We start from the raw sequence: 23,824 nt of genomic DNA, 5'->3' as shown, positions 1-23,824 counted from the left end.
TTATACAACAAATTTTATTTAGAAATAAAATTTAAAACGAATTCACTCTCGTTACTGATTAAAAAACTGGGTTTAAATCTAAAAATAATGTATCGAATTGCGAGTCGTTGCAATTAATATACATTATTTTATGATGAGTACTATTTAAATAGAAACTTTATACATAAATGTATCTAAAAAGCTTGATACTCGATCGAGTAATTTCGAGCCTTTCGTTTCATGACTCCAGTCGACTTAAAACTAGCATTCAATTCTCCATAGAAAAACAATTTGGATGCCGCCTGATATTCAGGCCGAATTTATACAACCCAACTTAATCTGCGTGTATCATAGCGAACTCACACCCTGCGTATTTGAATGTGCATACACGGAGGTTAGTTTTTGTTGTATAAATTTCCGGAAATTAATGCAAAAAGAGCCATTTTTCTGTACACGTTTCTCAAAAACTTTTTAATTTATCGCTTCGGGTCTTGTTGCATTCAATTACAGATATATAGTCAAGTATTTAATCAAACAGTTACAAGACTCCAAGTTAACAACAAATGTTTTTATAAACATTTAAGCCCACTGATAAAAAAATTATTGACTTTTTCTCATGTTTTTATGTATATCTTTTTCAAAAAAAGTTAGAATTATGTCAACTATTTGATTGGTATCTTGAAACTTTCCTTAAAAGGACTTGCTTTGACCTATGACCTTTAAAATTTTAAAGGGAGGGTCATATCTTGACCTCAGATAATAATTTTGAGGTTATGTCCGTCTCTACTCCATTAAAAAATTTTGGTTTTTGACATATGTCCTTGATTTTTATGGTTATGTTCGTTTTAATCTTTGATTCTGTCGTTTGACCTTGAGTATTGATGTCATGTTAATTTAAAACCTATGTTTTTGATATAGATAGTACAATATCTGAAATTTTCGAGACAAATTCTGAACGGTACGCGAGATTTAATGCTTCGCGAGTTGAATGGTAGGCGAGTACTGTAGCGACGAAATTTTCGCCTAGAGTTGATCTTCTATCATTTCTAATAGGTTTAATTAAGATTGGTTCACCTGCATGAAGCATTACGGGCTTGCAGTGGCAGGGGGATTGGGTATATGCTATTGAATACTTTTTAGGGGCTTGCAGTGGCATTCTCCATACCGCATCGAGAATAGCCAGGGTGGCCACTGATCCGGGAAAAAACCAGGAAAAATTTAAATCTGGAGAAACCCGGGACTGAAATTTCACGTCAGGAGATTTTTTTATCACGCAGTTTACGAGATATGAATTTAAGAATTTTAATGATTTTTTATATTTGAATTCTCTCATGGAAACAAATTAGTCGCATCTGCTGTGCAAACGCATTAATTAAGATATGCATTTTCCAGACATAACGTTCTTCCTTTGTGAATCGCACAATAGTCAGCTATAACGTGGTCTAAATGAGACGTGGTTTTGAAACGTCAGAATGAGACATGGTTATGAGACGTCAAAATGAGACGTTAAAATGAGACGTGCTTGTGTCCTTGTGAGACGTCAAAATAAAACCTGGTTTTGAGACGTCAGAATGAGACGGGGTTATGAGACGTCAATGTGAGACGTTATAATGATTCGTGGTTTTGAGACGTCAGAATGAGACGTGGTTATGAGACGTCAAAATGAGACCGCATATTAAAAAAGTAGTAAAGAAGAGCACTAAAAAAAATCAATATCAATCCATCAATTTTTAAAATTTTCGGCCGCCATTTTGAATTTTGAAAATCTAACTTCAGATTCGTAACCAGCGACCCAAGAAACCCCTAGATACCAAGTTTTAAGTAAATCCATCAATTTAAAAAAAATAGCCTACCTCTCAAAATCCGAAAGTTTTTTTAAGGTAAGAAAAAAATCCTGACATGATGGAGCAAAACGGACTTCGGATTCGTGTTCAGCGCGTTAAAATACATAGGAATTAAATGTTTTTATACAGGATTTCATAGATATAAGGAATTTTTATTAAGGAAAATTTTTATAATTTGATTTTAGTTTTTATATGAATTGATATAAAGTAAGTGCACCTATTACTGAGGATACTCCAATTTTCGAGGTTCATAATTTTCTGTATGAGATGAATAGTATATTGTACAGCATTTAAAAATAAAATTTATTTCTAAATAATAATTTTTATATTTCAAACTACATATTTGCTTAAGCCAAATTAATGTATTTACAATTACACAATTTTCTTGATAAATATAAAAAAAGGAAAAATTTAACATTTTTGAAAGTTTATTGCAAGTAATTTTTTACAGTTGAAATTGATTCAATATTATTATTCTCATTATCAACTAACTTCAACTTTGAAAAATTACATGCATTAACCAAAAAAAAAAATAAAAATTCTAAATATTTATATATTTCCTAATATAAACTCGGGATCAATGCGAACATGATGATTTGACTTTCTTCTAATTAATGAATAAGAGTCGCCAAATCAGGTTTACAAGTGATCTTTAAAATTTCATTTTATATTGAATTTCGTATCAATTTAAAATAATAAATTTAGTTGTAAATAAATTTCAATAATTTTTTTACACTTCTGTAGTGAATTGTATGTTTTTCAAAAATATTTTTTAATTCCTGAATTAAAAAGTTTTTTGCATTTCTATTTATTTAATAATAATTTATGGTAATAAAATAAACTAAAAATAAATTTTATTTTTCTTCATACCTCGGTCGAAAGTACGTATCTCCCGCATCGACTTCTCAGCAGAAAGTCGAACATTTGTGCATTTCTGTAGAAATGCACAGACTATTATAGGTCTGAAAGTGTATGAAAGGGCTCCTCACGAGACGAGACAAAACAAAAAATTTCGAGACGAGACTAGTAATTTTGTAAAAATATTTTTTTATAATAAAATATTTTTAATTTTAATTATAATGTTTTTGTATTGTTAAACCATAATCTAATAAAACTAGAGAATGATCTGTGAATCTTTTGTTTTTCAATCAATTCTTTAGAATATAAAATTTATTTTATCTCTAATCTCGAAATTTTTTTAAACAGTGCTCTAAAATTGCAATGCATCATAATATTTACAAAGACTTTCCTATAAATTACTGTTGTATTCTTTTTAATTTATGTATATTTAAATTTTAATTGAAATAAATATTCTATAGTTTACAAGGAATCATTTTTTTTGCTTCCTCGTGGAGGATTTTTTCAAACGCAAACTTCAAAGAAGGATATCTCAAACAAAAAAAATTCTTAAAAGTTCTAAACTCAAAAAAAATTTGTACCGGTATAAAAAATCAAAAAATACCCAAAAAACGGAATTTTTTCAATTTCCAAGGTCAATTTTTTCGAAAACATAGGGTGATGGAACAATTCTGAATTTAGATTCGTGTTCAGCGTCAAAAAACCCTGTAAGAATCACCCGATGCGATCCTAAAAATAAAAAAAAATAAATTATGTTGCAGTGTTAGCAATGGCAGATGTGTTTAATCTTTTGCGGTAAATAAGCTTTTCTTATGATGAGACGAATCTTGGCCCATTAATGGCTCATTAACGACTGACGTGTTCCTCACCCTTACGAAAAAATATGACATGGAAAAAATGATACTCATGAATGACGTTCATGTGAGTGTGATTATTTCGCGACCACACTCAAAAAACGACTCTCAAAGAACGACATGAAAAACGTCATTTAAAAAATGACAACATTATTGTGTATAATAAAGGTAATTTAACAAACTAAATGAAAAGGTGTTAATTTAAAAATAGTATGTTTATTTATAAAATCCTAAGGGGAAACTGCCACAAGTAACGCACCATAAGCCAATATTAAAAATTTTTTAAAATCAATTATTTAAAAAAAATTTTTGTTTATTTTTATTATTCTTTAATAGTTATTATTATTTCATTTTTAATAATTAAATTAAAATAAAAAAAAATGGTCATCACAGTATTAGTGAAATCATTTTTTCCAAAAAAAAGTTTGGATATAGTTCCGAATAGCACATACCTCCGATTTCAATAAAACTTAGTATCCCTACGTAATTTGGTGCGCTGATTACCAAAATCATAGTGAAAATTGGCGGAAATTTAATTATCATGGTAAAAACCATAAAAAACACCATAAAATCATGGTTTTTTTCGATTATCTCGTAAAAAACAAAAAACTTCGAAAAAAGTTTTAGACGAAAGTTGTAGATCTCTAAAAAACACACATTTCATGTTTTATGCATTTTTTACCAAAAGTCATTATTTTTCGAGAAAAACGCAAAATAGTAAACACGGCCTTCGGCCGCGTAAGGTACTGCTCGCTTCTCTTTTTAAGAAATCTTGGCGAGAGGGGGTGGATGTGTCCGAAAGTAATTTGCAGAAATTGTGGGGTGGAGTCTACAGCAGCGGTAAACGCAAAATAGTAAACACGGCCTTCGGCCGCGTAAGGTACTGCTCGCTTTTCTTTTTAAAAAAACCTTGGCGAGAGGGGGTGGATATGGCCGAAAGTATTTTGCGGAATTCGTTGGATCCTGAGTAATGGTGAATATGATAATTTCTGCAAATTACTTTCGGACACATCCACCCCCTCTCGCCAAGATTTCTTAAAAAGAGAAGCGAGCAGTACCTTACGCGGCCGAAGGCCGTGTTTACTATTTTGCGTTTTTCTCGAAAAATAATGACTTTTGGTAAAAAATGCATAAAACATGAAATGTGTGTTTTTTAGAGATCTACAACTTTCGCCTAAAACTTTTTTCGAAGTTTTTTGTTTTTTACGAGATAATCGAAAAAAACCATGATTTTATGGTGTTTTTTATGGTTTTTACCATGATAATTAAATTTCCGCCAATTTTCACTATGATTTTCGTAATCAGCGCACCAAATTACGTAGGGATACCAAGTTTTATCGAAATCAGAGGTATGTGCTATTCGGAACTGCACCCAAAAGTTTGTCACTTATATACATATCTATTGGCACCTCAACTGCGAGAAGAGTGATTTTCACCCTCCCTATGTGGCGTTGAGCGAACTAAAGTCCAGAGCAGAGCCCATGAAGTAGTATAAGGAGCACTCACTGCTTGTTAAGCATATAGGCCCCTTGCATGAGAATAAATCAGAAATTACATATCTCCGATTATGATGCCTCTAGCGGGAAAGCGGTGTACTTAGAAGTTTTCAAAATATGGCTGTACCTAGTGACAGCTGTTCTCACATATATAGCTAGACATTGTTTGTCGTGGAAATTTATTCTCAAATAACTGCAATGGCCCCTCAAAGTTCATGTGCGCAGTTTTTATAGTTTTCCCTTTATTTCTTTAGATATGTATAGCCTTTCTAGAATTTAGCTAGTTATTGTCTAGAATGCTTACTTGAAAATTTTGTACAAGTTCGTACTAAAGACTATCTAAAATTTACCAAGATGCGGCCTAGGATACCGTCATGAAAAATTAATATAAGTCCGTCAAGCAAGTGTCACTGAATTCGCTACAGTAACTAGCTAGTAGACGAATTCAGTCTTTGACAATCTTTGACGTGCATATATGCTTCTGGCTATTATTATATAATGTAAGCATTATATTATAAATAATAAGTTTAATTGATTTGAAGTTTTTATTTTATTGGGCTAATATTGACAAGTAAATTATAATTTATATATAATTATTGTTTCTTTATCTTTCTGCTCCTCAAGTCTTCATTTTCCTCAGTCGCAACTTATCAAATCAATTTTGTATTTATTTTCCCATGTTAAGGTGGCGTAATTGTTAGCCTGTTAGCCTGCGGAGCGTTAGGTTCGGGGGTTCGATCCCAGCGAGCGTTAAATATTTTCCAAAATTTATGAAAGCGATTGCGTTAAATAATAATAGGTAGGGGTAAATATAAGGTCTCCAATTATAAATAATGTGTTAATCGTATAATTAATTCCATAATTAATTTTTTTTTGTGTAGGTGTTACTACACGGAGAAAATCTGAAAGCACTGAGTATTTTTTCTCACATCACTGGCTACTGTGGAAACCAAAAAATTAAATTCCAAAACTCTGAATGTTTTTTGCACAGCACTCAATGCTCTGCATAAAATAATCACTATTTTTTTGACAGTTATTAGAATTTCGGTTTATATTAATGGACAACAGAGTTTTCAAAGCTAGGAATATAGCAATAAATTATTCGCTCGAAGTCGTGACTGCTTTCCTCACAGCTCTGAGTACTGTGTAGAATTATTTTTTAGGATTAAAAAAATAAAAGAACATTTAACCTTTAATAAAAAATAAATAACAATTTTAAACAAGCGTTCAAGACTATTTTAATCAATTTTAGATGTTTTCTTATATTTTTATGAAAAACAGATTATTTGACTAAAATTATTTATATTTAATTAAATAAGAAGTAATAAACTTTAATAATATTAAACAAATTACTTTTTATTAATAAACGTAAGAAATAATAATTTTTATTACTTCACGAGATAAATATTTAAATTAATAATGTTGAAACTTAATATTTTTTAATCATAATTATCTATAAATTTAGATTAGGTTGTAATTTGATATTAGCTAAGAAATCTTAAAATCTTAAAACTTGTGAAATACAAATAAATATTTTAAATTTACCTATAATAATTGATTTTTAAAATAATTATTTATTATTTCATTATTGTATAATAACTTTATTTGCTACATAACTGAAAAATTAAAAAAAAGCGATAGTTTTCAAAAAGACTTTTTGAAGTCTTCATTTTTTTATATCTATTATTCATTAACTGTTTATAAACATGTCAATTAAAATCAATATTTGAAAAGAAAAAATAACCATGGCTATCTTCTTTTAAATTGACGTTAAACGTTCCTTTGTTTTCTAAATTCTTAAAAATAATTCTGCACAGTACTCAGAGCTGTGAGAACAGCAGTCACGACTTCGAGCAAAGAATTTATTGCTACATTTGTAGTTCTAAATAATCTGTTGTCAACTAATATGAAACGAAACTCTCTTTACTGTCAAAAAAAGTTGTGATTAATTTTTTGGTTTACACAGTAGCCAGTGATGTGAGAAAAAATACTCATTGCTTTCAGATTTTCTCCGTGTACCTATTTAAAGTTGGGTCGACCCTTGGGTAGATAGAAACTGTATATTTTAATATAATGAAACTGGCTAGAAATTTTTATTTTACTAGAAAGGGATTAGACAACACGCCTGGAAAAAAACTAGCTATCCCCAGCGTCACATACCATACTTGATTCTGTCCAGTTTTCCTCTCAAGTTGCTTGATTGAATCTAGCTCAACAGTACAGTTTCCAATACATTTCCACGATAAATTTCCACACGGGAGTACAGGGGTTCCAGTGTAGATTGAAATTTTTGTGTTTTATTCCAATCAATTTACTTACTATAAAATAGTGCAAAACAAGCGTGAACTGGCACAATTATTATATAGATTATTTCTCTAATCACAAGTTTTAATTTAAAGGCATTAGTCTAATAAAAATTAGCGTTTCTGAGGATACGTTTTTATTCTTTTTTTTAAGTTGATAAAAACATATAATAAATCTTTCATATGAAATTACATTTAAGTAACGTGTAAATATTCTTTCAAAAAAATATTTAAAAATATTATATTGACTTTTTAAAAAATTAAAAAATTACAATAAAACTAAATTTAATTAAAGTAATACTAAAGGATAAATTTTCACTAAAATACATCACATAAAACCCTTCATTTTATGAAATAATTCTTAATATTTAGGAAAGCAAATTTTCCTACTACATTCAACAACCCTTACAAATACAAATAAAAAGCTTTATTAAAAATCTCTTTTAAAACCATTGACAACGTAAACTCCAGTCGATAAAAATATTTAAGCTACGAATATTGTATCTAAATCACAGTTTGTGCTAATAATTGTTCCTTACATTTGTTTAGAATATTATAAAAGTCTAATTAACAAATACGTATATTGAATTATCAAGTATTAGATGTTATTCGTAGCAAGTAAAATTGCACTTCCACGAAAAAACGAGTGTATAAACGTAGAAACTAAAGTTAATTACTTATAAGAAAATTTAAATTAATAAATATTAATATAATAAGTTCATTTCATTATAAAACGATAAATTTATCATAGATTACATATACATATAATATTCGTTGCATTGGTTCAATCAATAAAATACATACTTTTTTACAAACGGCAAAAATAATTCGATATATAAATTGCGTTGGCGACGAGAATAAAAACGAAAAGAAAACGATAACAAATATAGTGAATAAAATGTTAGCTTGTATAACACACAATATAACTGTAATATAAAATGAATTGTATTCTTAAAGTCTTTGATATTGCTTTTTTCTTAATTAAGATTTTAAATTGTTATTAAAGTATGAGTAACAGTTTTTTTCTTGCCGAAAGAGGTTTTTAAGTTTCTAAAATGGTACATTATTAAAGTAACTCAAAATTAATTAATTAATAGGAAGCAAATAGGTACATAATAAGCTCTTCTAGAATCATTTAAAATAATTAAATTTGAGCGAATGTTTCAGATAGAAAATTACTATAAATAAAAGTGTAAAAAAGTAGTACCACATTTTTACAGTTTAGAACACATTGTGTATTTAAAAAAAATAATAATCATGCCGCTCATCACTCAAATGAATCAATTGCAAGTAGGGTTACAACTGGCTGTAATAGTAGTAACAAGTTGTGGTTGTGTACTAGATAAATCGGCTGAAGAATTATTGTTATTGTTACTGTTATTATTATTATTATTATTATTACTACTACTATTACTACTACTACTACTACTATTAGTTGTACTAGTGCTTGCATTATTGTTGTTGGCAACATTTGGCTTTTGTGCTACATGTGTCTGGTAATGTTTGGCTAAATGAGCCTTCTGTCGAAAGCTTTTTCCACATAGTGAACAAGCGAAAGGTTTTTCTCCAGTGTGTGTCCTAATGTGCACATTTACACTATATTTATCCTTGAAACCTTTACTACAAATACTGCAGTAATGAAGAGATCTTTCTTTCCGTTGAACACTACTAGGAGAACCACCAGGCGGGCCAGATTGTTGATTAGAATTATTGTTACTATTACCACTACTACTATTAATACTATTATTGCTACTTAAAACTGAGGAAGAGGATGATGTAGCTCCAGCGTTAGAATTATTTGTGCTATTGTTCTTACGTCTGCAATATTTTTTACCAGATTTTGTTGTAGTATTAGTACTCCCACTAGTAGTGACTCTGGCTATCTGGTTAGATGTTACCTGCTGCTGAATTGATTCGGTAATATCTGCTCGGTTGGTGACGGCTTGTTGAAGTATATCTTGTTGAGTTGCAAGGCTACTGGCAGTCACTACTGTTACAGTTCCAACTTGACTCAAATCGGCAGGTAAAGTAATGGTTCCAAGATTTCCACTACTTGGATCCAATGTATACATAACCGTTGTAGCAGCAACATTGCAAACAGGTTCCAAGTACGATTCAACTACCTCATTGGCAATACTCTTTAACTTGTCATATTCTCCTGGTCGATAAGTAGGTGTATCTAAATGAGATAATATTAAATCCTCATCAGTGTTTATTACTTCTTCTTCTAAATGATCTTGTTGCTGATGTTGATGAAGATGTTGGTCTGCAATAAGTTGTAATGTACTGCTTGTAGAAGAAGCTGTTAAGGATATAGTAGAATTAGCTTGAGATGATGAAGATGATACCAAAACAGGAGAAGAAGAACATGTCGTATATAATTTTCCCTGTAAAGCACTTCTAAGTAAACTTTCTGCTGAATCTGTAACGACAGTGGCTGCTGTTGCAACTGTCGTTTCATTTAGATGATTTTGATCAGACAGCTTCCAATCATTGTTGTTGTCACCTAAAGTGTTAGGCTGTAATCTAGGTAATTCTTTACTTTCAACAAAATTTCCGTCATCTGTAGGATAATGAGAAGTTGGATGATTGGCTGTGTGGAAAGAATTTCCGGAAGTATCTATTCCCATTCTTTCATGATCTTGTTGTTCCGTTGTTGTGGGCTCTAAGCTAAGAATCGCGTCCAAATCTAAATTAGGTCTTAGGGACCATGAATCAGAAACTGTTGGAACTGGACTTTTACAACAGTCTAGAGCATCCATCGAATCGGTCTCATTATTGAGTACTGTTAATGTATAAATAGCGCCGTCTGTATTTTGTCTGTCACTACAAGCTACGGAGTCATTAACTTGTTGATGCATAGACGCATCAGCAGATTGACCTACAAGTGAGTGATGGCAATCTGTAGCAGACCAACAATATTTATTTAAATCTTCAAGAAGTATATTACATGCTGATTCTTTATTATCTCCAACAGCGCTCCAATAATCACAGTCAGAATGTTCCATTGAAATTTGATCATTTTGAATATTATCGCAATTATTATTTCTAGAATGCTGACTTAAAGAGCTGGTAATTGTAGAAACAGGTGGCAAAGCAGTCAGAGTATTATTATTTGTTTCTTTAATGAACGTTAATTCACGTTCATTATCTTCCATACTTAATTGTCGATCATGTAAGAAATCCAGGGCTCTACAGTTTGGCGTTTGACGTAAAATACTTTCTTCATTACTTTCAATTGAATGAGAAGGAGGCGGTTGTTGTGATGACGATAAAGACTGTGGTGACACAACAAAGTCAAAAAAATCGGTTTTGTCCATATCTTCAGTAATTACAACACCGCTACCACCACCAGGAGCAAAAGCCTCAGTTAAATCCATTTTAAGCCTCAAACTTTTTAATTCTCGTTGGTAATAATTTTTAATACGGATTTACTCTTGCTGATTAGACACTGTAGATATAGCTTTTTCATTCAATATATGTTTTTTGCTGATAAAAACTCCAACAAATCTGTAAGTAGAAAAAAATTCGTTAAATAAAGAATTTATAAATAGTTATTTATGTCGCAAGGGCGCGAAAGTAGGGGAATCGAGAATCGTGTGAGTTTGACAATCACGCGAGTCGAGATTTCCATATTTACGCCCATGTCCCATACATAATTTTTTATAACATTTTGCGTCAAAAACTCGACTAAATTGCTGTGATGGAAGGGGAAAGTGTGCGTAAAAGTACGATTTACCCTCCTTTTAAGCACTAGTGCGTAAAAGACAGCGATTTAGTCGAGTTTTTGACGCAAGGTGTTATAAAAAGAATGTTTTGATAAATTTATTTTTCTTTTAAAATCGTCCTAAGAACTTAATAGTTAGGAAAAAATGACAAAATAAAAAAGTACGGTTGCAATTTTTATTGACCTGCTCATCTTGCAAAAAGAAGTATCTTATTTTAAGATGTTTTGGTAGCGTCTTCAAGACATCTTAAACATCTTAATGTCTTAAAAACGCTACACTGAAAAAAATGTTGCCGAGAAATTCAACTACCATATTGGGTAGTTGACTAGAAAGTAGTTAAAATAACTACTTTTTTAGTTAATCTAATCATGTTGATGTAGTTAATGTAACTATTTTTGAGAAGTTTATAAGTAATAGTTGATTTTACGTAAATATGTAGTTAAAGTACAACTACAGGTCGGTATTAAAATTAACTTTCTTAAAGTAGTAAAAACAAGTGGAATTGTAGTCAACTCAAAATTTGAAGAGTAGTAAATCCAACTACTATTCACCAGTTATATGAAATGTAGTAAAAGGAATTATTTTCTTTAATTAATATAACTGCTTTTTGAGTAGTAAATTTTTTATTAATTTCTATGATTCAATAAAATTCTTGTTGTAGAATTAACAAGTCGTCTGTAATTAAAACTACTACTTTAAGTAGTAAATTTTTACTATTTTAATTAATTCGATAAACTTAAAGAAGATTTTTGATTTAGAATTTACAAATCGTATCCAGTTAAAACTACTACTTTAAGTAGTAGACTTTACTACTCAAAGTGGTACAATAGGCTTTAAGAACATTTTTATTGTACACGGAGAGAAATCTGCTGCGATTTGCGCATGAGCAAGTCCATAGGAATATAGCATGGACACTTCCAAGCAAAAACTATAAGATTCCATCTGAATATCAGGTGAGACTCATACAATAATACCTCGCTCACTTAGGATTTTTGCTTGAAAGCGTCTGTTACTATATTCCTAAGGACATGCTCATGCGTAAATCGCACAAGATTTCTCTCCGTGTAGTATTAAAAAATCCTTTGTGATTAAAACTACTACTTTACGTAGTAATTTTTTACTATTTTAATTAATTCAATAAGCTTGAAAATCGTTTTTGATGTAAAATTTAGAAATCGTTTCCAATTAAAACTACTACTTTCAGTAGTATCTTTTACTACTTAAAGTGGTTCAATAGGCCTTAAGAACATTTATGTCGTAGAATTAAAAAATCCTTTGCAATTAAAACTATCACTTTAAGTAGTAGATTTTACTGCACAATGCAATTAAACAACTTATAATATAATTAAAAGATGAAAAATTTACAAGTCAAAACTTAAAAAGGATAGTCATAGCAACTAATAAAAGTAGTAAATATGACTACTTTAAATAGTTAAATTACCAATTCGACAAGCAGAAAGTAGTCTTCGAGTAGTTTGCAGACTGTCGTAGCGAGCGTGCGTGGTTAGTCGGTTAAGGTATCAGATTGCGAGCGTTAGGGTCGAGGGTTCAATTCCCGTCAGTTAGAAATTTTCTCTGTTAGGGCATAAAATAAGCGTCAGTATAGGAGAGAGGATAAAAAAGTCAATACTACTGATAATAAACAATTATAATTAAAAAATAATTTTATTTTCCTATTTTAAGTAGTAAAATTTACTACTTAAAGTAGTAGTTTGAATTGCAAAAGATTTATTAATTCTACAAAAAATGTTCTTAAAGCCTATTGAACCACTTTCAGTAGTATAGTTTACTACTTAAAGTAGTAGTTTCAATTGCAAAATATTTATTAAATGTACCAAATAAATGTTCTTAAAGTCTATTGAACCACTTTAAGTAGTAAAATCTACTACTTACATCTTGAGTTGTTTTAACATTTTTAAATTGAGTTAATACAATCACAAAATGTCATTCTACCAATTACATTTTTAATTGGTTTTACTATTTTTATATAGTTAATAGAACCGTTTAAATTCAGTTGAGGACCTATTGTACTACTCAGAGTAGTTAAAAAGTAGTAAAACCTACTAGTTTTTTTTCAGTGTACCAAAACATCTAAAAATAAGATACTTCTTTTTGCAGTGCAGTCTGACGGTGAAGGGTATTTTTCAAGATTACTATAAAAGTAACTAGACAAGACAGAAAAAGATATTGTTTTAAATTTTAATAATTTATTTGAACAGGTTGTTTTATAAAAAGAGGAATGAGTTTAAATTTAAATTTTATTCTGAATTTAGAAAAACCGACCTCAGAATTTTATGCCCAGTGGTGGGACTTTTTGTTACTTGCAACAAACTTATCGCGCAAACTTGGTAACCTGTTATAGTTTTCTGCAAACTTTTACGCTATCTGAGAATTCCAGGGATATCCTTTTATTGTGTGGGATAATTTTAATTTTAAATTATCAATAACGTCAAAAAAGAAATTGGAATATGAAAATAACAAGAAAAAAATGATCTTTTTCTAAGAATGAATGCAAAGTAAATTGTAAATGGAACAGCAGCAACTGAGACAGAGCTTTAAAATTATATTATATATACATCTAAAATTCGAAATATTACAGGTGTATTACAGTAATATTACAGTAATCTTAAAAAATGGCCGCCTACAAGTAATATTACATATAATATTAAATGTAATTTTCAATATACAATTGCAATGTTAACTAATTGTTTTTTTAAAATCAACACATTTTCCTGTTTGTAACAATATTTCAAGGACTTTTCATTGAAATATTTAAAAAGTTTTATATGTTGTGTGGGTTATTATTACTTGAATATAAAACTAATATTACATGTTATATTATCTTCAGTCAGACAGTTTAAGATTACATTAAATGAGTCTGCATTCAACTCATTTTGATGTGCAACAATAATGAGTCAGAAAGATGGCGCTATATTCTATGTCATTTAGCATTTTGACTCCTTTTTGTTGCACTTTAAATTGAGTTTATATGAACCTACTTTGAGGACAGGTTTTTTCTGTGTAAATAATAGGATATGATATCTATTCTTCGGACAGCGTTATTAACTTGTCAAATATATTGTAACTCTGTGACACAATATCTTTTGGCTTGAATAGTGAAAAAAAACATAACCCATACCATATTTGTTGTAATAATTAATACTGAGTTTATTGTAGACCTTATTGGTTTTTACAATTTCCTCACAACATTATTAGGGTGTTGTAGGGTGATGTGCAATTAGGGAGATGTGCAACGTTTAAGATTCCCCGTCTGCATGTCGATATTTGACAGAAGCGTATACTGCCATCTTTTGGTGTCCACAGTAGCTTGTTTTTTATGTATAACACACGAGATAGCACGCCCTCTGGTTTACTGTACGAAAAGTGAGTGACATTTCTCATGTTGAAAGTTTTATTTGTGCTTCACATTCGTGGGGATTTGACGCATTGTTTTTAATCATTTTATAGGTAAATATGTTTGCATAGTTAGTTTTTTAAGTGCTTTTGATATTCCGAAAAGATTTTGTGATTTATTTACATTGTGTGCGGGTGTCACACTATTCCGAGTAAAATAGCGTGTTTGGGGGGATGTACAACACTTTTTTTGGGGTGATGTGTAACACTCACTTTTCGATAATTTATCGCTATTTTATGATTTAATTTGTGTTATCAAATAACCTTGCTTTTAACCTTAAAAAATTTAAAAAAAAAATGTTTCGTCTAATTTATATAATCAAATTTATATAGGTAATAAAATTGTAAAAATTATACGAAAAATTAAAAAAAAATTCTTTTAAGTATAAAGTAAGGTTATTTGGCAACCTTGCACCAGCCTTGCTACAAGCTTACCGTGCAATCTTGTGACAATCTTATAGTGCAATCTTTCAGTAACTTTACACTGCAATCTTTCGGTAAGCTTACCATGTAAGCTTGGGTCAGGTGGGACATTTGAAGCTTGCGCCAAGTTTGCCGTTCAAGGTTAGCAATATTGCACCGCAAGGTTGCTGCAAGCTTATGTTCTATCTGGGTAGCGAGTACCAAGTCGGTCACCCATCCAAATAATAATCGTACTCAGGGGTGCTTAACATCGGTGACCGCAAGCCAAGGCGCTTCACTGCATGAGCTATATATCATCTGTCCATCTCATTCGTTGTATTGGTCTTCAGAGTCCAATGGATGAGATAAATTATTTAATCTTTTTTCTCAGTGCATAATACTTGTAAATGATCAATTTATAATTACCCGAAAATATGTAAACTATTGTCCTGAAAACAATATGTATCATCCTTAATCGACATCAAAACATCCAATTTTTATAATGCGGTAGAAAACGTCCAGAATATAAAGACAATCCTTAGTTGCAGTATCTAAAATTAATTAAAATATATTATTATAAGCATTACTTTATAAGACAAACAACATCATGCACAGAAAAAGAGAAGTGTTATTTTTTTGCCTGTTAATTTAACTAATGCTAAGTCACATAGACAGTGATATCTTCAACTTGTGTTAAAATGTTGTTTTAACACGATTTAAGGTGTTATAATAACACTTTTTTCTAATGTGTGATATGGTCTACTAAAAGAGACATAAGGTTCAAGTTCAGTTTTTCAAATACAAAAAGGAGGTTCCAATATGGCGAAAAAGATTTTAAAATGTACTGTCTATGGTACAGTTAAAACACACAAATTTTCTTTACAAATGGCTGCAGTAATCTGATAAAGATTTAAAAGTGAAATTTCAAAGTTACACTGTGTTTGCACGTCCTGATGAAAATGCATGTTCAAGATATTGTATACAAGAAAATGTACAACGTTACCCTGTGGGCACACTTCTTCAAAAGACATCCTAAGGATGTCTTTTTGCGTACGTCTTTTGGACTTGTGACAAAAGACGTCTTTGAGACGTCTTAAAGACGTCCTAAGAATGTTCTATATCTTGGCCATTAGATTTCTTTAAAATGTCTTAAATACGTCATTTTTCAAATTTTAAAAATAGAAAAATTTTCATAAATAGATAATTTATTTTATAAGTTCAATTTGAACTTAGAAATTGATGAAGATAAAACTTATTGGAATTTTTCTAAGTTAAATTCATTTCATTGAGAAGAGAGATGGTAAACTTTGTCGAGGTTGATATTTGTTTTCAACGGCTGAGATGCTTAAGGCGCAATGACTTCAAGTCCAAGGTATACGAGTTCGATTCTAGCTTGATAGACATTTTTTCATTAATTCTGTATAATTTAAAAAAATATAAAATTAAACTTAAAATAAATTTAATACAGTACTACTGTATTTCAACATAGAAAATATTGTAAAAGAAATGTCTATTTAAAAAGATCTGACGGGATCTAAACAGGAAATCTTTCAGACGTCCCTTTTATGTCCTTTAAACACCTTTAAGACGTACTTTAGATGTCCTTTTGAATGCCTTTTAGACGTCTTCTGGACATCTTTTGGACCACACATAGAATGTCTTACAGACGTCTTTTAGTTGTCCTTATGATGTCTCCGAGATTTTACTATCATTGTCCCCGGCTATCCGCGGACAAGATGAAATGTCGCTTTTAGACATTTTTAAGATGTCCCTATGCCCACTGTGTAAGCTTTAAATTTACTGTAAGGCAGAAGTTTTAATATGACCAAATGAAAAGTACTCTAAAGGAGAAATTTTCACAAGTTTTGACAAGTCTAACCTTTGGAGTATATCTGACGCACAGACAAAGACACTTAGGTGGGAGAAAGAGTTGAGCGATTACATGGTCACATGTGGAAAGGGGCAAATGTTTAATAGAATACCTCCACCGCGAGAGTAGCAATTTTACCTCTTTTCATATTTGAGCACCCACTTGAAAAAGTTCCTGGGAGTGGCTCGATCCCCGGGGAAAATTTGTATTTCTTATCAAAAAAAGGTCCACAAGTATATCCTGGTGTCTAGGTCAATTTTTACAGGGAAATTGCTTAAATGTTGGTGTGCAATATTCCCGCATGAAGTTATCACAGGAAAAAAGTACGTGAAATTTCAATTGATTGAGTGCTTCACTTTTGGATAAGTCTGACGCTTATACGAAATAACCGTAACTGTACACTCTAAATCTGAATCAGTTAAATTTTCACTGATTCAGATTTAGAGTGTAACTTTCATGTCGGGAAGCAATCGTCGCTGCGCATGCTAAATTTCATATGAAAAGACGGGGTCATGTCTTCGATTTTTTTTTAAATTAGATAAATTGTATCGATACTGTTGCTAAATAAGTGTAAAAAATTTTGAATTTGAAATTTACAATATTTTTGCAAATATTTATCTTACAATTTAAACTAGTAGATAAAAATTACTTTTTAAAAATGTTTTTTAAACAATTTGTTTGATAAATGAAATTTGTTTATTATTTTTAAACATGTTCTCTCTCTTTTTAAAACGCGAAAAAATAAACAATATTGTTTAAGTCATAATGAATCAACTGTTAAATTTTTGAGATGGCATTATTTGTTGTTTTTGGAGAAATTATTTAATTAAGTGATAAAAATTAATAAAAAATGAAATAATTTACGAACAAATACAGCTAAATAATTTTAAAAACACTATTTCAATGATCATCGAAATCCGCATCCAACAAGCCCAATATCAACCATTTCAGATGAACGGATGTTAAATTAATAATTAATAATAAAAATTATTTAAACAATTAATAACATCTGAAGGAATGAAGATTAAGTGTCAATTATTTTTTTATTTTGAAAATCATCTAATTTTGCGTCAAAAAAGAATATTAAGTATAATTAAGAATCAAAAATTAATTATAGAATTTTATGGGAAACACTGAAAAATACCAATTCGAGTAGGTAGATAGACAACTACAACAAAGTTGTGCTGCGGGATGCAAGAAAAGCGATTTGTAATATTTATTTGTTAATACTTTGGATTGTTAAAAATGCTATTTGCATTGGTCTTGCTAGACACATAATTAAATGATCTTAAAATAAAAAATTGACATTTCACCTTTATTCCTTCAGATGTTACTTATTGTTTAAATAATTTTTAATATTAAATCTTAATTTAACGTCAGTTTATCTGAAATTGTTGATTTTGGGCTTGTTCGATGTGGATTTTGACAAGCATTGAAATGGTGTTTTTAAAATTAATTTAGCTGTATTTGTTCGTAAAATATTTCATTTTTTATTAATTTTTATCATTTCATTAATTAATATCTCGAAAACAAAAAATAATGCCATCTTAAAGATTTAACAGTCGATTTATTATGACTTCAGAATATTGTTTATTTTTTCGAACTTCAAAAAGAGGGAGAACATGTTTAAAAATTATAAACAAATTTTATTATTAAACAAAGTATTAAAAAATTAATATTTTTTTAAAAAATAATTTTTATCTACGAGTTTAAGGTCTATTCGTATGGAATGCCTAGCACAGAAAAAAATTGAACTTGTTCCAAAGACGTCATGAGGATGTCTTTTGGACGTCTTAAAGACGTCTTTAATTTGGCCTCGTATGGTATATCTTAACAACGTGAATAATATGTCTGAGGTACGTCCAAAAAAGGTCCTATGTCTGTTCATAAAGATGTCTTTATCATGTCTAAAAGACGTATTTTTCAGATTTTGAAAATAGAAAATTTTTCATAAAAATAACTTTTATATTTTATTTTCTAAGTTCAACGTAAACGTCCAATCTGTTTAAGATAAATGCTATAGAAATTTCTTAAGTTTGATTCATTTTACTGACAAATAAGTTCGCAAACTTTGTAAAGGATTTTATCTGTCTCCGATGGTTCAGATGCTTAAGGCGTAGAGTTTGAACCCAACTTATCGCGGATTCGATCCCAGGTCCGGGTGGATTATTTCATTCCTGATTTCTATATAACCGTGTACAAATTAAACAAAAATCAAAATAAAGTTAAAATTTAAGTAAGATAATAAATAATTAATGTGTTTTAACTTAAAAAATATTCTGAGGAAAAAAAAATTTCTAAGTCCTAAATGCGTCTTAAGGACGTCTTTTAGAAGTCCTTTCCGGATGTCTTTTTGACGTCTTTTTCGGATATATTTTAGACGTCTTCTGGCCAGATATAGAACGTCTTAAAGAAGTCCTTTGTATGTCTTTATGATGTCTTCGAGACATTATCATCAAAGTCCCAGGATGTCCGCGGACAAAAAAAGACATCTTCAAGACGTCTTTTAGACGTCTCGGTGCCCACTGGGGTACTTTAAAAACCGACATCTGATGTTCTTTGCAGTGCTTCAGTCACACATAATCAGGATGACAGTTGCCCTCAACCCATAGTACAACACTTCTACCACAGATTGCGCATCAGATGAATCACAATTTATTCCGTGCACAGTCAATTATTTTTTTCACGTACTCTGTTTCCATGACAATACTTGAATGTTTTTAGGAATTTTTCTAATTATTTCGAGTAAATACTATTTTTCTTAACAAAAAGCATATTATAAAATACTATCGAAATTTTGCCCTATCCAAAATTCAAGCATTTTCAAGAAAAATTTCCCATGCTTTTTTTCGTGTACACGCAGAAACTTTGTATACCATTTTTTGTTAAACTCACCATGTATTTTTAGTAAATTGACTACTAAAGTAGGGAAAAGCGAGAAAAAGAAGAAATTTCTTATTTAACAGAAGTCTCTTTAATAATATTCGGTTTTTTTCAATATTTAGTAGCCAAGAAAAATTCATTGTGGACACAAAGTCGTAACTAATAAAAAATTAGTAAAAGTGAGGTTAGGACATACAATATATGTACAAGAAAGTTAATTATCATGAAAGGACAGCAATCACACCGCAAAGAAGGAACAAGTTCTCATCTAATCACCAAAGTTGAGAAACGCGTTGGACGCAGTTAGTACTTGGATGGGTGGTCACTTGCATTGGCAATAGACAAAATGTTTTTTGTGAAATTTAATTTTCGATCTAATACTAAATTTTAGTAGTGAGACTAGAAAATAATGATATCGGTGCAGTATTTCCCCATTTTGGTCATAAAATTACAAAAAATAAATACAACATTTGAAAAATAGGTGTATTACGGGGAGATACACTTATATTGTTTTTCATTGGGTTAAAGAATTTGACAAAGTTCATATGAAAAGGCGGTGTCATGTCTCGGATTTTACTCAAAATTCGGTAAAATACATCACCGAGAAAAAAGATTTCTTTAACAAATTTTTCATTGATTCAAAGAAAATTTATTTCTTTAAAACAAATTATCTTTGATTCAAAAAAAATTATCTTCGTTTCAAAGAAATTTGTTATTTAATTCAAATAAATGTTTCTTTGACCCTATATCAATGTTAGAATTTCTTCGATTTAATGCACAAATTTTTTTCATTCAAAGAAAATTTTTTTTAATCTAAGAAATTTTTTTTCAATGAAAGATGCTTTTTTTGTTTCAAAGAAAATTTTATTTTGAATGAAAGAAAACAAGTCAAAGAAACTAATTTCTTTAAATCATAGAAATCTTTTCTCTGGATGTATAGTGCAACTGCGGTGCTAAATGAATGTACAAAAAAAATTTCTTAAAAAAAATATTAACTTTTTTAAAATTTTAATCATATTTTCCATCTTTTTCATGAGCAAATAAAAATTATGAATATTGTTTAAGTCATAATAAATCGATGGTCAAAGTTTTGTATTGGCATTTTTTTTGTTTTCAAGATATTAATGAATTAATTAATAAAAAATTAAATATTATAGGAACCAATAAAATTAAAATAATTTTAAAAATACTATTCCAATGCTTATCGAAATCTGAATCCAATAAGTACTATATCCCAACCGAAAATTTCATCTTTGTTCACAACTGGCGCGGTACCGCGCCTGTGTATCTGCCGACACTTGGCGTGTCGGGGTTGGTGCGGTAATAGCCATAATACTGTATTAATAGAATGCCAGTATTGACTCAATGGTGGCACAGTACTCACAGAATGAAAATTAAAATTACTTTGCGTATAACACTGCAAAAAGAAGTATCTTATTTTAAGATGTTTTGGTAGCCTTTTCAAGACGTCAAGACATCTTAAAAAAATGTTGCTAAAATTTTTTTATTGTAAATATCTGAAAAAATATTAAAAATTTAAAATTAAAATTTGATACATTCATTTAGCACCAGTACCACTACAATTTACCGAATTTTGAAAAAAATCCGGGACATGACCCAATCTTTAATTATTTCTCAGTAATTAAGATTTTTAACTTAAATTTTATATAAATAATAACACTCCTTTCTTTAAATTTTATGTTAAATAAATTATTTTATTAGTCACAAGTCACCTGTTTTTAGAAGGTGGCACAAAACCTAATTAGACTTAATCGGTTAGTGAAATAAAAAACACTTTTCTTTCTGTACATTATTTAAGCTGATGATATTAGACGGAAATTATTAGGATAATTTTAGGAAGTCACTAACAAAGCTCATGATATTTATCTGTCATAAATAAGTATTATCGTAAGAAAGTCAATAAGATATCCTACTTTCCGTCAAATATCCGGTTACACTATATTAAGGAATATAAAATGTATATACAAACCTATAAATTTTTAAGCGACTTTACAAGTTTTATTATAAACTCTTCTTAAATAGTTGCTGTAACATCGATAACGTTTTAAGCAAGAAGCAACTGAATTTTAAAGTGATAATTCTCCGAATAATTGTATAAATGTATATAATGTGCAAATAAAACACCAATAAATATGAAAACACTTAGTTCTAAAAACACAATGAACAAAAAAAGTCAGCAGTGAAATTATAATTCGTGCCTATTGGCGGAAAATTTGTATCTGAAGAACAATAAATCCTTATAAATGTCACAAACAGGATTCTAAAATATTAGGTGCCCGAAATAAAAAATTTTAGTTCCATACTGATTGTAAGGGTAGTGACAATGCTGTCAATGATGACAGCAACAAGATGACGATGATGAGGACGGCTTGCTTTCACTCGCGTCCCTGTATACCGCGATGCTAACAGATGTTCAGATACTCCACTTTGTCACCTTTTGTCGGTCATTGCGCGTGCCACAATTAAACCCACTCTCACTTGCACTTTATTATTAATATATATATTTTTTGCAAATCAAGGAAGAAACAATCAATTTTGGCATGGGAAATAAATGTTGGTTTACGTCTATGGCGCACACAGAAATGATACGCACACCCACATGCATATAAATGTATGTATAAATTTCTATCTCAAATTAAATAACAAAAACTGTACATAGTCAATACACTATAAATCTTTGAGTAAGTTCATTGTTCATAATAATCATAATAAAGTTCCAGTAATCTCAACAAAATGTCGCGCACTATTCATAATTTAAGATAAAATATTTTAAAACATTCTTTAGAATGTACAATTGACAAATAATAAAATGAGTCTAAAATTTTATATATATATTCAGCAAAACTAAGATATAAAGTGAAAACGGAAAAAGTTTATATGAACAGGTTCTTCAATGCTTTCAGGTTAGGTGTAGGCTTGCATACACAACAATATTGCGGCATTTGAATAAAACTCTAAGCTTTTTGAAAACACTAAATGAATTTTAATAAAACAGTAAATCCGAAACAAAACCAATAGACACACACGCACATAAATTTGGTTAAAAAGTTTGATGATAAAATTTGAAGAAATCTCGCAGCTGGTTGAAGACAACCGATCTTTCTAGGGAGCGCGCGCGAGTGTTCTCCAGCACTATAGTAGCGTTGCAATGTATACTGTATAGTATATAGAGAGCAGCAGCAGCAGCAGCTTATGTCCATTACCTACAGTCTACCCAGAGTACGCTTTTCAAACAAGTTAAAATTATATCGACAACCGACAGCGGTAGTTTAGCGCTACGGCATGTATTTTGCCTCGGGCTACACCGTAGCGGTACTTTCACGTCTCTCGCCCCTCGACCCGATCACAGGTCTTTCCTCATCACATGAAATACTCCCCTCCCCCACTAACACTATTTCACTCACACTAATTCCTTTTTCCTTTTTAAGTATCTTTATTTCTTCTTCACATCTTATATCCACAATGTTTATAACAATTATAAATGTTATCGCACAATCTAAATAATAATAATATTAATTATAATAATAAAAACCAATTTCAACGAATCAAATTCTATTTTTTTAGAACGTAAACTTATTAATGTGTTTCACAAACGAAGCATGAGTAAATCAAATATATATTTTCAAGTTTTCGCTTCAACTAAGAAAATAACACGAGGTGATGGTTTCTGTCCGTTCATTGAAGTCTCCGTGTCAGCGTTCCTTGCATATGGGAAATTACAAAAGATGAATATCAATAAATAAACCTAAATGAGTATTGTTTTTGTATATAAAATAATACCAAAATATATTTTTCAATATAGATATATATATATATATATATACATTATAAGTAAATAAGTATTAATCATAAAGAGAAAAAAAATTCATAATTAGGATACGTCTTAATCTTTCATTTAAAGTTACTATTGTAAGTAATAATATAGGAAATAAATATTTAAATTATATGAACACAATATATATTAAAATATAGTAAAAATAACATTCGACAAGCCCGTCGTTTTCAAGCGATATACAAGGGAACAAACCAAGTTCAGTACACGGTCTCTGCTCCGTAAATACATACAACCACAACCTACTTACGTCATATCCCTGCTTTTGCCGTGTTAAGTTCTTGGTACCGTTAGGATGTGTCTACAACAAAAGAACTTTTAATAAAAGAACAACAAAATG

General features: G+C 30.1%; 1 protein-coding gene across 2 annotated transcripts; it reads right to left on the bottom strand.

Annotated features, from left to right (window-relative positions):
• Positions 1–7,746: 7,746 nt before the first annotated feature.
• LOC127279734 (putative uncharacterized protein DDB_G0277255) lies at positions 7,747–23,314 on the bottom strand. Of its 2 annotated transcripts, XM_051302259.1 has the most exons (4): positions 21,622–23,314; positions 15,305–15,429; positions 14,984–15,222; positions 7,747–10,844 (listed from the first exon to the last, which is right to left on the bottom strand). In XM_051302259.1, the coding sequence occupies exon 4, from the start codon at positions 10,712–10,714 to the stop codon at positions 8,615–8,617; it is 2,100 nt and encodes a 699-aa protein (XP_051158216.1). In that variant the 5' UTR covers positions 10,715–10,844; positions 14,984–15,222; positions 15,305–15,429; positions 21,622–23,314; the 3' UTR covers positions 7,747–8,614. The 2 variants fall into 2 exon arrangements, with proteins under 2 accessions (XP_051158216.1, XP_051158215.1); XM_051302258.1 differs by lacking the exon at positions 14,984–15,222.
• Between the last annotated feature and the right edge of the window lie 510 nt (positions 23,315–23,824).

The sequence above is a fragment of the Leptopilina boulardi genome, unplaced genomic scaffold, assembly GCF_019393585.1.
Source record: "Leptopilina boulardi isolate dan_hultmark-lab unplaced genomic scaffold, ZJU_Lbou_2.1 LbouV2_223, whole genome shotgun sequence".
Lineage (NCBI taxonomy): Eukaryota > Metazoa > Arthropoda > Insecta > Hymenoptera > Figitidae > Leptopilina > Leptopilina boulardi.
This window is presented reverse-complemented; position numbering and strand designations above follow the sequence as displayed.